Source organism: Prinia subflava, chromosome 1, assembly GCF_021018805.1.
Source record: "Prinia subflava isolate CZ2003 ecotype Zambia chromosome 1, Cam_Psub_1.2, whole genome shotgun sequence".
Classification (NCBI taxonomy): domain Eukaryota; kingdom Metazoa; phylum Chordata; class Aves; order Passeriformes; family Cisticolidae; genus Prinia; species Prinia subflava.
The window spans coordinates 115,033,725-115,048,652 of NC_086247.1; the positions used below are offsets into that span (position 1 = coordinate 115,033,725).

Consider the following 14,928-nt stretch of genomic DNA (forward strand, 5'->3'; position numbering starts at 1 on the left):
AAACCTTAATTCCTGCTGGCAAAGCTCCAGCTACCCTATGGGAGAAAACAATCCATCACCTAAAAGGCAGTAAGCCTTTATAGCTTATGCAGAGTAACTTTGGTTAACATGTTAGAAACACTGCTCATACTTCCAAAACCTACTCCGATGTGATACGTCACAGCATTTAATAAGATTACTATTTCACGTCAGCAATAAAGTCCTTAGGAACTCAAGACCAACAAGCCCTCAGGTGAGGAAAGTGCTTTTCCTTCTTTTACAAACTGCATCATACTGTTTCTGTCAAAGAAAAAAAGCTTCATGTGCACAGGTATGTATGCAGTGAAATAGCTATCAATAAAATCCTCTCATTCAGTGTTATATCTTTGCATTTAGACTACCTTCTCCTTTATTCCCACCATGGTCTCCACTCCAACAGATCTATACCTAAGTATAGATAAGTGCACTTCAGGCACACAAGAAAACTAGAAAACCCAACATGAACAGTGAAATTATGGAAATCCTAAGACCTCCTCCCTCACTAGCTTGAAACTTTCCAATAACCACAAATTCACATTTTCATGAAAAGGAGCTGGAAGCGCGGCACAATGGTCCTAAGGATGTATCTGGTTCTTTCTCCACTTCTCAATACTCTTTGTCTGAGGGGAAAAAGAGGGTGGGAGAGAGAAATGGGAAGCAGTGAGGAGGGACAAATGTAGTCACATTTAGGACTTCTAGCTCCTGACCAAATACAGAGAAGGGAACTACTGGGATGTCCCACACAATTTAGGGATGTAAAATGCTGAAGATGAGAACTGGTTTAAATCACAGTTCAGACATAAATGCCTCATCATTGTCAATTTTTCTTCTCTTGTGAAATTAAACTCTCTCCAAGAAACTCTTGTGGGTGAATTAAAGTTAAGAACTGGTGTTGGGCAATTTTCCCTCCTCTCTTAAGCAGACACTGCAAATTTCTGTAGTGGTTATTACTGGAATTGACCTACTGACACCAGGAACATCGCTGATAGAAGTAAAAACCCTCAACAATCGAACAGATCATTACACCAGAGACTTTTTTGCTACTGCAATCAATCCCATCAAAAATGAGAAAGTTTAAGAAGCATTAACCCATGGGATCTGAGAGAGACATTTTTAGCTATATTTTCAGTCTTGATGGGGAGATCAATAAACTGGAAAAACATATTTCTACATAAATATTTTAAAATGTTAATTTAAAGGGCAAACCAGAGATTTCTAGAAAAGAAGGGAGAGGAAAATCCTTTGGGGTTTTGGTGTGCTTTGCATAGTTAGATTTACTGGCTTTGCAGGTTTAGAGAAGAGCATTTGCCATCTGTTTTCACCTTTCAGAGAGGGTCCAGGCAGTAAGAACACCCAGCTTTTAGGCTGCAGAGTTAAAGACTCAGAAGTTTGTAAATACAGGTCTAAAGCTGTGTATACCTGTACCTGTAAACACAGGTCTAAAGTTGTGTACACAAGTTGTGTACCTTTGCCTCCACATGAACACAGGTACTGGCTTCAATCACATAATTGCATAATATTTTTTTTGCCCTTAGGACTGCCACATATATGTAGGATATGACAAACAATAAATTGTTTCTTAGACAACTTACATTCTTTGGACATTCCCACTTCAAAGCACTTCTGTAGTCTGCAGTACTGGCAGCGATTTCTGGTAACTTTATTGATAACACAGTTTTTATCTCTGTGACATGTGTAAACCATGTTCTTCTGGATACTCCTGCGGAAAAAGCCCTGGAATCAAGAAAAAAAGAAATCAAGTAAGCTTCTGAGCTTTCCATAAACCTTAGAGACAGGCAGAAATGTTGTTTTAAAATAACAAATTACATTCAAAGCTATGGCTGGAATATGGCATCTTTAAAGACTCAGTCTTACTATAATTTAGTACTGTTTGTTGCAACATAAGACTCATCTCTTAAATAAAAACTAATTATCTCATGCAACCTAAGGCCAAAATAAACAAAACTAGAACTAGTAAGAGCATTCAGGAAATGAAGTCCTAGATTTTACAAAAAAGTTCAACTAAAAATGGTTTGAGCTTATGAATGTAAGTAGTGAGTAATGAGTAAACAACAGCCTTCCTAACAGATCCACTTGGAAGTCAGACACTCATCCAATAACAAATAGACTCTCTCAGCCTCAAGGTGCCATCTTTTTTTTATTAATGCAGAGATTTGCTAATTTGAAGGCTGCACCTCAATAGAGAAATAATTTGAAACCCAGGACTCTTAACTGCTGAGACTCCTACAGCAATTAATGAGGCTTCTGCAGGTGGAAGAGTTCCAATATCAGGTTATTGAGTTGTGAACTTGTAAAAGTTGCCAATTACAGCACTCTTTTTCTTACTCAGATACAGCTGTGAAAATAATCAAGTAATTACAATGATCTTGAACAGAAATTTAAAAAACCTAGACGTCTGGTTTGTACCTAAGGAACACCATTTGACTGAACTGCTCCTTCGACTAGTAAAAAAGAGAAAAATAGCCATAAATGGTAAGGTTAGGTGGCACAGAAAAAAGGCAAAACACAAGTTCATTTCTTTATCTGCACTAAACCCTAAGCTTTAGATAATATCTTGTAATAATGAAGAAAAAAAAGAGGATTACTTTAAGCATTTTAGAGCTCAACCCACAGATATTCAGAGAAAGTATTTCTGCAACAGACATTTGGAAATTTGACAGCACTATTTAACCTTCTCACTCAGATTTTGAAAATCGTTTCAGCAAGCACCAGGGTCAAATTTCAGTCAACATCACAGCATTATGGAACAATAGTTAGCAATTTAATATTTGTTGGAGGGCTTGAGAGGTTAAAACTCTTCAGCCAGCCACATGTTTACACCCTACAGGGAAGCTGTAAACTTGATGCCGCAGACGATAGCCCTGTGCCCACAATGCATTTGTCTAAAGATGCAATCATGGCAAGCCATAAAATTGGCTCTCCTCGAAGTGCTCACCCAGACACGTGAGCAGTTCAAAAGACAAAACTCCCATCGTTCAGACCTGGCTGAGAGATTCTCTGGCTATATGATCAGGGAGTGGTAGGGCAGGCAGTAAGGGCTGGTCATAAATTCCTTGCACAACCAACATCCTATGGACACTAACGTTATGAAAATACCTCAGATTCGCTCAGAACTGAAAAATGCCTCCTTAATCACGTAACCGCTGGCTAAAGTTTTCTGCAGCTCTTGCACAGGCAAGCCTCATCCTGAGGTTAGCTCCTCTGATATAGGAGATATTTAATACTACCATCAAAAAGGTAAATAAAAACTCTCCACATCTTTTCCTTAAGCTGCTGGACACAGAAGAATAATTTAAAGCTATTTGTTTGGATAATTTAAACCTTTCAAGTTATCAGTAAACCCTGCTATTTTCTAGTCTATGCTTCTGATCATTAACACTGCTTGAGTTATTGCAATGGCAAGTATATGTACGTTTGTTTACTTGCCAAAAAGAAAAGTTATGGCAATATTCACTCCTTTCTTGCTTTGATATTCCCCTGTGATGCCTGGCTCTGGGCTAATTGCTGATGTGGCTAACAACAGTGAGGCATCTATGGCATCTCTTTTGGTTCAACTCAACAGGCAGAAAAGGTGAGCTGTGCTGTTTCAAGGGTCTCTCTATAGCTTATTTGGTCATCACTTTCTAGCTGGAAAGATGCAGGACAAGCAGCCATGCCAGCCTAATCCAGTGCTGCTGCAGATGATTTAATACCCACAGCCAATGGCATTATTCTCCTACTACCAGCCCAATAGGGCAAGAAACAAAATGGCCCAAATGAACAAGTCACCCAATACTGGGAAAAGAACAGTCTTCTCCAAATACATCTGTACTTCACCAAAATACAACCAGTAGCTAATGGCACCTACTGATCAGTTGTTTTGATATATTGCAGCTGGGTGTGCATCCTTATAAGCCAGGGTTTAATTACAGTCCATCAGGAAGAAAAGCAGAGTAGACTGACTCAGTCCTTACCAGACAAAGCTGATCACACAGCGCAACTGAAAAATGTGATCCATCTGCAGACAGCAAGTATAAAGCATTCATGAACTCATTACTAATAAAAAAGGCTTAAGAAGAACAAATTTGGAAAAACCAGATCTCCAGGTTGAAATGAAGACAGTTTCCTCATGAGCCTAACCTCCCCAGGCAATGTCCTCCACAGAGTGAAGGATATAGAGGAGGATACTATTTGTTGAAGCTTTGACTGCTGTTTGACAAATTACTTTTTAACATCTGTATTTTATTTTCTTCCTGGATTTACTCATGGAACATAAATAAAAACAAACTTGTTTACACAAAATATTCAGGTGAAAAAAGGTGTAATGTGGTCTTGGTCAAAGCTAAGGACATGGTTCTTAACAGTGTATTAGTGCCCACTCAGAAGTATTCTTCAAGGGATACCTTTCCTTGTAAGATTTGCGACAAACTCTTTTTAAAAGCTCAGCAATACATCATCAAAAGATTCAAATTTTAAATTTTCCTCTGGACAGGCACAAAGATTATAACTGTCTTTGCACACAAACCCCAAACCAAGCTGTTCTAGGGGGAGGCACAGGAGTTCATGCACTGGCGGGTGAGGAGCATCATTTGCTGGGCACTGGGGACTCAGTTTCCCCCCCTGCCTCCAGGAGCCTGGTGCTGTGCAGCCACAAGGTATGGATGGCTCTGCAAGCAGGGCTATGCTCAGAGATACTTCCTGAATCTGGGCTGAAAAAACAGTGTGTCCTGTCTTTACCTTTGCAGGGCTTTGGATCCTGACTGCAGCGCTGCAGCAAAAGAAAACTGCAGAACGTGGAGATGGCAGAGCAGGTGCTCGCCGCCCAGTTAAACAGAAAAGCACATTTAAACCTTTCAAGGCTGGGTTCCAAATAGCACAGGTATAACAACAGTGGCCTTTTCACTAAAAATGCTGAAGTTAGAAGCAAGCCTAAGTTTTCCTCCAAGTGATTTCTGTCAAATGACTCCCATTTGATCTCACAACCCCAAGAAAATCCAAATGTCACGTGATGTTAAGAAGTTATCAGAAACTTCAGAGACTGAAAACCACCACTGCTTATAAATTAATCAACTTCTAGTGCCTATTGGCTCTTGGAAAACAATATACTACCTACTATAATACAATCACCTTGAAATGAATCTCTTTGGCTGAACATTTACATGAGCCATTTTTTATGCAAATATTTTAGCATCCTGTCCAAATTAGCACCCTGTGATGGGAGATGAGACACTCCAGTGCCAAAAACAATCACAAATAATTCTTTCTTTGTAATTTAAAAAGCCTTATGAATATAAAAAAACCCCATTCTGTGAGACACAAAGCATTACTGTCATACCTAATTGCTTTTGATAGCACCTACAAAGTATTTGAATTTAAAGTAGAGGAAACTACTGAAGGCCTATCAGGAACAGTGATTTACTCGATATTCCTTTTATCCATAACTTTTGAAAGGAACATGGATCTTATGTTTTTATTTTAGAGAAGACAAAGCTTTGTGGAAATTAGAGTTTTGAATTAATTCTGTTTTTCTGAGCTGCTTTTATCAGCATCCTTTACACAGAACATTTTGGACAAACGTTGCAATTTTTAATCTCATCTTTTCTGTGTATCATGCCACGCTCCTCCCAGGCCCACCAATCTTGTTATCTTAATGGATGACAGATAGAGTATCACTCTGACCATGCCACATTAGGCATCCTCATTTACCGAGTGCAAGGAAAAAATGCTGAGTATAAATTATTCAGAAATCTATTGTATCAGCGTGTGTTCCCTGAACATCCACCAGTGGCAGAGCAGACAGATTATTTTTCACTTTTAATTGTGTTGATATCTTATCTGCTGCACTGAAAGCAGAGAGTGATATGTGAAACCATATGTATCAAGCAGCAAACAAACCTGGCTTCCTAGGTCTATTGCATAGAAGTAAATAATCTATTCAGTCAATCCAACCTCAACACAATGCTGAAGAAACCACCTCATCCCATTCACCACTTACTTTTGCAGCAGTTGCCTGTGAATCAGTTAAACTTTGACAGCTTAGTACAGAAGGGAGTGCCCACAGAGAATATTAACTATTTCAGTAATATTTTGCATGTTGTTGTACCACTGGCTATCTGAATACAAAGGACCTCATTAAGGAGGAGCCTTCAAGAAAAGGTTAAGTGTTTAAACTTATGAAGTCTTATGGATTTGTAGCATGAACTGCTACCCTTACATATTTGATAGGGAACCTATACAGCTCCCTCTCCTTCACTGTCCAGTTGATTTTGGCAAGGCAGATGATTCAGAGCTCAAGTTACGCACATGCGTGAAGAGATGGATAATTTGATCACAACAATGTCCTAAAAATATTTTGCCAGCACAGGGCATGCCAAGTCTTATTTGCAGGCATAGTGGGCTTACAAGCTGAAAACCTGCACTGCAAGCCAGGGACAGGGTAATCAGCAGAGAAGGGCTATTGCAAGCTCAATCTGTTTGAACAGCGTGCTCGGTTCATCTGGTTCAGCTTTGATTACTCCCAAATACAGGCAGCCAGCTATGACTCCTGCAGATTTAGAGGCCATTCTTTGGTAAATTTGCAAAATAAGCTTCTGAGTGAAGCATATTGCTTCATACTTTATCGTAAAGGAAACAAAGGAGTAGGGAGGACTTTTCCATGGTACAGTTTATCAGTCATTTATAAACTCTGACTGAGCTCCAAGAGGAAAGATAAATCCCAGTAACAGCTGAAAAGAAAATCCAGCCTACCTCACACCTGAAATCTCTCCCCTTTCCTTTATTCTGAAATAGGGGTTGGACAAGTATGAGCACTTTTTATAAAAGAAATGTTTGTGATGCATGGCCTCTTTTCAATCTCTCTATTTTAATCACTTAAGTTCCCCCTATCCTTGCTAACCCTGTAAACTGTATTTAGAGAAGGTAAAGCTGCCATTCCTGCTCTCTCTGAAGCATCAACAGACATTCAAGGTATCTCTCAGTCATGGTATCTGCACAAAACTACTTTGTTCTATGACCAGGGAATTGCCCAAGGTACCTGCATGAAGTAAATGTACTTTGCAGTATTTTTAATAACTAGTGGCAGCAGTCAGGGAAATAAAAAACAACCCTGCCTCACTAAATCCTGGTAGGCTCAACAGTCAAGCTAGGGCAAGGACACAATTTTTACTTGTTAGCCAGGAATATTTACTCTGGGAGGCCTTGGTAACATGCAAACCTGCAACTGGAGTTGCATAGAAAAGCTTACAAAAGACCTACAACCCAGCATATGCATGTTTGGTGATACCACACAAACAAAACACACTGCAAAATGGATGCAGCCAGAACAGGACACCCCATGAGTGATGAAAGCTACCAAAGCAGCTATCTAAAAGGAAGCTCAAATGAGCCTATTCCCAGTTGCACAGCACTTTTCCAGGATGTCTGCACTGTCTATCACACTTTGGAAGTCACAGCTTGCAGAATAAACAAATTAATTGTCTAATATTGTGGCTGGAAACCACCGTTGGCACAAAATGGAAGCAGCTACAACAATAAGTAAAGGAAGGCTCGCTGCAGGGAAATTGTGCTGATGATGTATGTCAGGGCAGGACAGGAAGATCTTTGCAAAAAAAAATTTTTAAGAGCTGTTAGAGAGCACCTAGAAATGCCATCCACCCAGTGGTGGAGGAGCTCAGCACCAGCCTGCCCTGGGAAAGGCTCTGGCTCTGTCTTTGCTGGTATTTCCAGCTTGCCATCCACATTTCTGCTTGTCTAGGCATTCATTCTGCAGATGAAGAGCAGACCGAAGATTCTATGGCCAAAGAAACCTAAATTTGCTCTTGAAACCAGCGTGGCAGTGATTTTCATTCTTTCTAATCGACAGAACTCAAAACACAATAAAAATAAGCAGCTGTCATCCCACATCTTGCATATGGAGATACAGACCTGTGGATTTAAGAGCAACCCACTATGGGGAAAAAAGGTATATTGTCTTTTCATTGTTGTTATACAAATGGAAAAGTTTGAAATAGCTCAGGGTTTTCTCATTTCTTAAAAAGAGGAAAGAGCCCAAAAGACATGGATGAGCAGATGAGGAATATGTCAATCCTGTCTAAGCTGCCACAGTGGGGATACTCATCTGCAACTACAAAAAATTCACCAGCAAAGACAGAGCAGGCCATGTTTGATGAATCCTAATAGTTTCTAAGGTGAAAAGGTCTTATGGGCTTCACAGGGAAAAAAAAATTCTGATGACAAAGCTTGAAGAAAATTGTTCATGGGGCTTGTAATGCCTATTAGCCATTAGCCCCTGGTGAGACTGGAAAAAACCACCATTTTTTTTTATTGTGCCCCTTGCCAAAACATCTTCTGATTCCACAAATCTTGGTTTAATGTAAAAAACATTCGATAAACCATCAAAACACTGACTAGTTTTTGTTGGTTTTTTTTTTTTCCTGGGGAGTTTTAAACACTTCTGCTGGCCAGCTGGCAGAAAGGAGCTACCAACAAAACAGGGGAGATGTGTTCCATCAGCTGCAAATTTGCAACAACCAGAATCTTCCAGCGAGGGTACCACGGCATTCCTAGGACTACGCACGTATTTTTCCACAATTTCGATTTTCACTGAACTCCTGACCTTTTTAGCAAACATGTCAAAGTCTCCAGACAGAACAGTCATCACCTTGAAACAATATGTGAAGGGAAAGAACGGCTGAGATTTTCTGCTTCTCCACTTCAGTGATTTAAATGGAGAGGAAGGCACTGGTATGTGCTTCCATCTGCTTTTTTCAAATTAAGAAAAAAAAAAGGAGATGGAATGTATATAATTAAAAAGTTACAGTTAACTTCCTTTCAGTCATGTCTGTAGGATGATTTTTGGCCTGCTATGAAACTCCAGATGGGAAGAGTAATGAATATAATTTAATACAAATAACAGGAGATCAAAGAAGCGCTTTTCTGAGTTATTTCACACAGTTTAATGGAGAACTCAGGAGTGAATTATTGCATTTTGCTGTTGTTTTATATTTTTGTTTATGCAAATCAATTTCCTTTAACCTAATTTGTGAAGGATCAGACCTATAACCCAATAAAACAATAAAATGTCACTAGGATGGTTGTGCAACTGGCTAGCAGTTATCCAAAAGGCTGTATGTTGCTAACTGCTCATCGGTTTTTTCCTCTCTTCCCCTCCAGTGCCTCAGGATTTATACCACCAATTAAGACAATAATGAGTGCCCCAGGTTGACCTCCCAGGAGCAAGAATTAATTAAGCGCAGTATTTCTTCGTAAAGAATGACACTTTTCCAAACCATTTATGTAGCTTCCCTCCTGCATGGAAGCACAGTATCACAGAAGACTTTCCAAATTGTTATCCCTCAATTGTATGACTGATTTTGGTTTATGCTCATAATTCGTGTCTTTGTTTCTATCCACTGGGTTTTCAGACAGCTGGAGTAGGGGGACCATCTCCCATGGACAGCGTCACAATTTTACTGGGACGCACATCGGGGTTTTTTGCACAGAGCTACAATGGAAAGAGACTAAACAACAGCTACTCTGACAAAGTAGTGGACCTCCTAGTAAAAACAAACAAAAAATCTCCACCAAGCTATGCCCCTGCAGTGACATGCAGATTCCTGCAGCAGGCAGGACAAGGAAAAGACTCATGTTAGCTATGGAATTACCATGCTGCAATTACTTGTAGCAGTCTTTCAAATTAACCTCTCCATTTAGTTGCTTGGCAGAGATGGAAACATGTGAAGAGGAAAGGGCAAGCTCAAACACAAACCTACATGGGAGAAAGAAGGTGTGTGTGTGTGCTCCAAGGAAATTCCCTGCACAGGCAAGCTTTGTGTCCTCCTCCTTTTCCCCTCCCAGCCTTCCCCACAAAGGCTTGCAGTGTGTTCCCGCACATATTTGGCAGCAGAGTTATTTATCAAAAGAGGCACAGGGACTTTATTTAATTGTCAGCCCATACAAAAATCCCTGCATTTCTGCACCATCTGAAATTTATAGCGGCACTAGTTTCTTTCCCGCTATCAGCAACCGAATGTTTAGAGCTCAGCTGAAATAATAATGCAAACTATGCCACAAATATTTATATATGCCTGCAAGCTGGCTGAGGCACAATTCCCCTCACGCTAGCAGAGAGATCTGCAGTTTGAGTGCGCAGCCAGCTGTTCCCTGCTCTCGCCCCAGCTGACATGGAGCCAATGCAGCAGCCCAGCCTGAGCCTGGCTGGCTGGGTGGGTGCCTGTGGGTGCTGGCAAAGAGCTGGCTTTGGCCATGCCACAGCATGGCCCCGGCTTACCTTCAACACTCAGCATGTTTCTATTCTCTTTGTCTGACCTGGGAGGAGTTTTAAAACATGCCCAATCCACAGCAAAGAAGTTTCTGAGGAGGGATGAAGTGATGTATGAAAACAATGCAGAAAGCAACTTAAAAATACTCAGAAGAAATAACATGGACATAAACATGCCAAAATAAACCAGATGTCTTGAGCAGTATGCTTCCTGGTACAGTTTTCAGGCATCTATCTGAATGACTCATCAACACACGTTCACTATCTCCCCATAATTTTTTTTTGCTCTTAGTTTTGACAGTTGACATCTAAACAAATATGTTGTACCAGATCTCTTGAAATATGGCAAGTAATATCTTGTACTTACTGCTTTATGCCGCACTCTCATTCCCCTGTGTTCGGCAACAAAGAAACTCTGCTAATATAGAACTATCCACTAAAATCCTTTAAAGCCTAGAATTTAGTGAAATTTGGATGCCTGGAGACTAGAAAACAGAGTTCAAGTAAACACCCAGAAATATGCAAGTCTGGCTCTTTAGTACTGGCAGTAGTCAAGGAAAATTACCTTTCCACACTGCAGCTGAAACTCATTATCAAAGGCAACAGCAGAGGGATGAGCTGGAGCTGGACCAGCTTGGAAAAACCACCATTTTTAAGAGTGAGATGGTGACCATATCCCCCTGCCCAGTTTCCGCACACAGTCAGAGCACCCACGGTCAAAATGGGCGGGACAACATGGGAAAGCACGCTGAGAAAGTGGATGAAATGCACACTGTGCCAGTGCAAGGGATTAGCAGCTGCAGAAATAGAGCCAGAGGAATCAACTGACTAGCTCCTCCAAGCAATAAAGACTTTTAGGGTAACACTAATCAGAGAGATGCATCTGGTTGCAAACCCCAACACAAATCACACTGAGATGCTGAAAAAGCATCACAGTTTTCCGGACAAATGCAGTGCTGCATCCACCTTGCCCAGTGGATCATTCAGCCAAGCTGTAGGGGAAGCAAGGGAGAGTCTCAGACTGTGCAACTTTGAAAGCGAGAAAACATGACCTTTCAGAGAAGAGTGAATGAACTGGAGCTGATTAATCTAACACAGGAAAATCTTAGCAAGATGTTTTCCTGTTTTCTCCCTCCTCTGCCAGACTTCAATCAATGGCCAGATTCAAGCACAGAGCTCATATAATCACAAGACGATCATTCTTTCAGTTTACAAAAATCACATGGACTTAGGGTAAGATGAAAGGTCTTTTTAGTTAGTTCATCCATTTGGTTCCTGGATGCTGTGCTTGCATCTCTTCTGTTTACCTAACACTCCCTTTTCTTTCCTTTAAAAAAAAAAAAAGTAGTTTTCACTTTTGCTTCTGTACATTAACAACCATAGTGCATTAGCATCGACAAACGTGGACGGGGGAAGACCATTTGCAGCAATATCTGAGAAATGCCTTGATCTCCTGATCCAAAAAAACTCGTAAAAAATGGTTGTGCTCATTAATTTAAAAAATGATGGGTTGCAGAGCTCTCTCTCTTACATACTCTGCTTAAATACAGCTAAATCTGGAGCACTGCCACTCTTTTGGACCAACAGAAAGCACATAAGGATCACAGCGCACACCGAAGCAAGAACCAAATAATTTGCATATATATTTATCACAGGCGCACAGGGCTCCAAGCAAGGCAAACACTCCAGAGACAGGGAAGACTTCTCTCCTGTTTGGAAGATTCATCTGGAGGGCAGCCAGCGAGGACACTTGCAGGAGGAGTGAACAGTAGCCCACTGGAGTGGTTACACCACAGCTATAAATCTCTGCTTTCCCTGCTAAGCGCCTGGGAGGAAGGAGGGAGAACTGGCCACAGCTGACAGTAATGGGTCCCATTAAATTGTCGCTTTTAAAGAGACTCTAAAACGAGAACAAACTTGCTTCCTAAGCATTTGATCAGTTTGCCTGACACCAGGCAATGGCAGACCCTGCTCATGTGCAGTGGCTGGGGGTGCTGGCTCTCCCCTCCAGCACTGATTCTGAATAGCTGAAGTAAAATCACTGACTACATTTACAGCCAACTAAATCTACATTTTTCGCACTACTTGCAACTGTGTCTCACCTTATAATTTATGTATCCATTATTCTAGACAAGGATCCAGAAACAATATACTTTTTCCCTCTAAAATATAAGTATTATGATCCATTTCTTATTGCATAGTAACTTTTCCCACTAAAATATATTAAATGAGAAGTTTTAAGCATGGCCACATGAAATCATAAGGGACTTTCTATACAAAAATGCTTTTCTACTTCTCAGCTGTCTCCTGAGTTGAGCTGTAGAAACTGTGGGGGCTCATGCTTATTGTCAAAAGGAAGAGCAATTTATGAGTAGGGGCTCTGAATATTTGGCAAACCAGCTGTAGCACCACACCACTTAAACAGTTTCCATGCCAACATACCAAAAGTACCAATTACAGAATTGGGTGCATGACTTCTTTAACACTACAAGTTTTCATAACTGGAGTACTGAGATGTACAGGTGTTACACCTAGAGGTATCCCCTGTATATGAGAAGTTCCACTGAAATAATAAAAAGAAAAAGAAACAGGAAGGACATAACATGTATGTAATTTACATGATTTTCAGGGGAAAAGGTATCCATATTCAAGACTACAGTACAATCTAGATACCAAGAGGGAAAGATAGGCACACAGTTGTAACCTCAATTTTGTCATTTTCTGCTCTTTTGAATGGGTACTCAAAAGTGAAAAACTTTTTTTAGTAAGGCATTTGTTTTGTTTTACAGGGTGAAGAAAAAGAAGAATGTGTATAATAAACAAATTGGATAAAGAATCTCTAAAGTTGACTTCATTGGAAATACTGAAACTTGGAAAATTACATCCAGTTGTCTTTTCTGCTACAGCACAGACGAAGACCAGCTCCACAACTCAGAACAGCTCTGGGATCCATGGTGCAAATTCAATTGCACTCAATTTCCAGAAGAATCTAAAGCAAATACCCCTCTAGGAAATTTTCTCAAAGGAACACTTAGTTCGAGATTAGAAAGAACCTCTGTTTTCATGATCAGGTCAGTCAGTAAGTGCAGATGGCAATGGAAGGCTACTTTCCAAGGCCTAAGTATTACTGCAAATTGGGAAGCTGACCATTTACAAACTGAGTGATGGTTTACAATAACCAGAAATTATAGATAGGTGTATCTTTCAAAGTAATTCCCAAAATTGTATCAAACAGAGCACCTGAATATCTACTTAACTCATAAGTGTGAACAAAATTAGATAATGATTAATTCCATTTTCTACCATTATGAAACCCCTTAATTTTAGATTCTTTAAGATGTTCCAGTCACAAAGTCTTTAAGAATTTGCTAAGAAAAACTCAAACTACAATTTGAAAAGATGCCTAAAGCAAGAACAGCAGTGACTTCAACTATCTCATCAGTACCAAAATCATACTCAGCCAGAACTACTCTTGGCAAACTATTCTAATAATTTTTCCAACAGAAAAAACAGTGCACTTTCTTATGGGGTGCAGCAAGCTATCCCAAATCTAAATTCAACAAATCAATTGTATATCCTTCTCTGGCAACTTCTCATTAACCAGACTTTTTTTTTTTTTTTTTTTTTTTAAGTTCCAGAGTTAGAAAATAAAAAGCTAGTTCATTGTAATTTTATACATTTGTAATTGGATAAATATGGCATACTAAAAAAAATAAAATAGGCTAGTACTGTTATCAGAAAATCTCAGAGTATTTAATTTCCGAGGTGTTTGCTCTGAATCCCTCTTTTCTTATTTGCTGGATTGCATCTGCAAACAGTACTTTTAAAGATTGTATTATAAAATCTTCTGTTAAATATGGTGGAAAGCTGCTTTTTTCCTACACTTGTACAATTTATGGAGTGTGCACAGAACAGCCTGTACTCTACAACTATAATTAAAGGCCACATGTGGTCCCTGCACTAACAGAGAGGTATGAAATAGATTGACAAGATGAGAACAAAATAAAAGGTTTTCCCTCTTTCTAGTGAAGAAAATTGAAAAAGTAGAACCCGTTGGAACCTAGTGACAGGAAAATATAAACACACTCCACATTCCCTGCATGCAAACCAGGGGACTTCTCAGCAGGCAAATATGCCAGCCTGAATTGCAGCCCAGCTGCTTCTGGCATCTCTGGTCAGTACCTCACGGTGTGATTTGCACAGACAGCACTTTTACACGTGGATGTAATTTACTTAATTCTGCTGAAGGTGTTGTAAACCACACGCACATTACTGATCTGGTGTGAGCCCAAGCTCTCTCAGTCATTTGCTAATAAGCCACAACATCTATGAAAGCAGGTGAAAGCTGGATGGAATTGTGACAAATACATCTACAAGGACTCTTTATCATCCACTGTGGTGCAAGAAACCACGATTCAACTCCAGCAACAACATGTACAAACACATATAAACTTGAAGTTTCTTCGTTTTACAGTGTATATTCCCAGATAGGGAAAGGCATAGACACTGCCAAAAGAGTAAGACTCAACAATTTTAGTTCATTTATAATAACAACAACAAAAACCCTGTAATTGTTACGGACTAATTAGTTGCCAAAGACCCTGAAAAGATGTGCAGGATCAGCAGGCATG

At 39.9% G+C, this 14,928-nt stretch overlaps 1 protein-coding gene across 7 annotated transcripts in view; it reads right to left on the minus strand.

The window, feature by feature from the left end:
• The window catches only part of RARB (retinoic acid receptor beta), a 323,835-nt gene that overhangs the window by 44,029 nt on the left and 264,878 nt on the right, over nt 1-14,928 (minus strand). For all 7 annotated transcript variants that reach the window (XM_063408815.1, XM_063408816.1, XM_063408838.1 and 4 more), the window contains one exon: nt 1,611-1,752. In XM_063408815.1, coding sequence (XP_063264885.1) covers nt 1,611-1,752 — 142 coding nt within the window. The remainder of the gene's footprint in view (nt 1-1,610; nt 1,753-14,928) is intronic.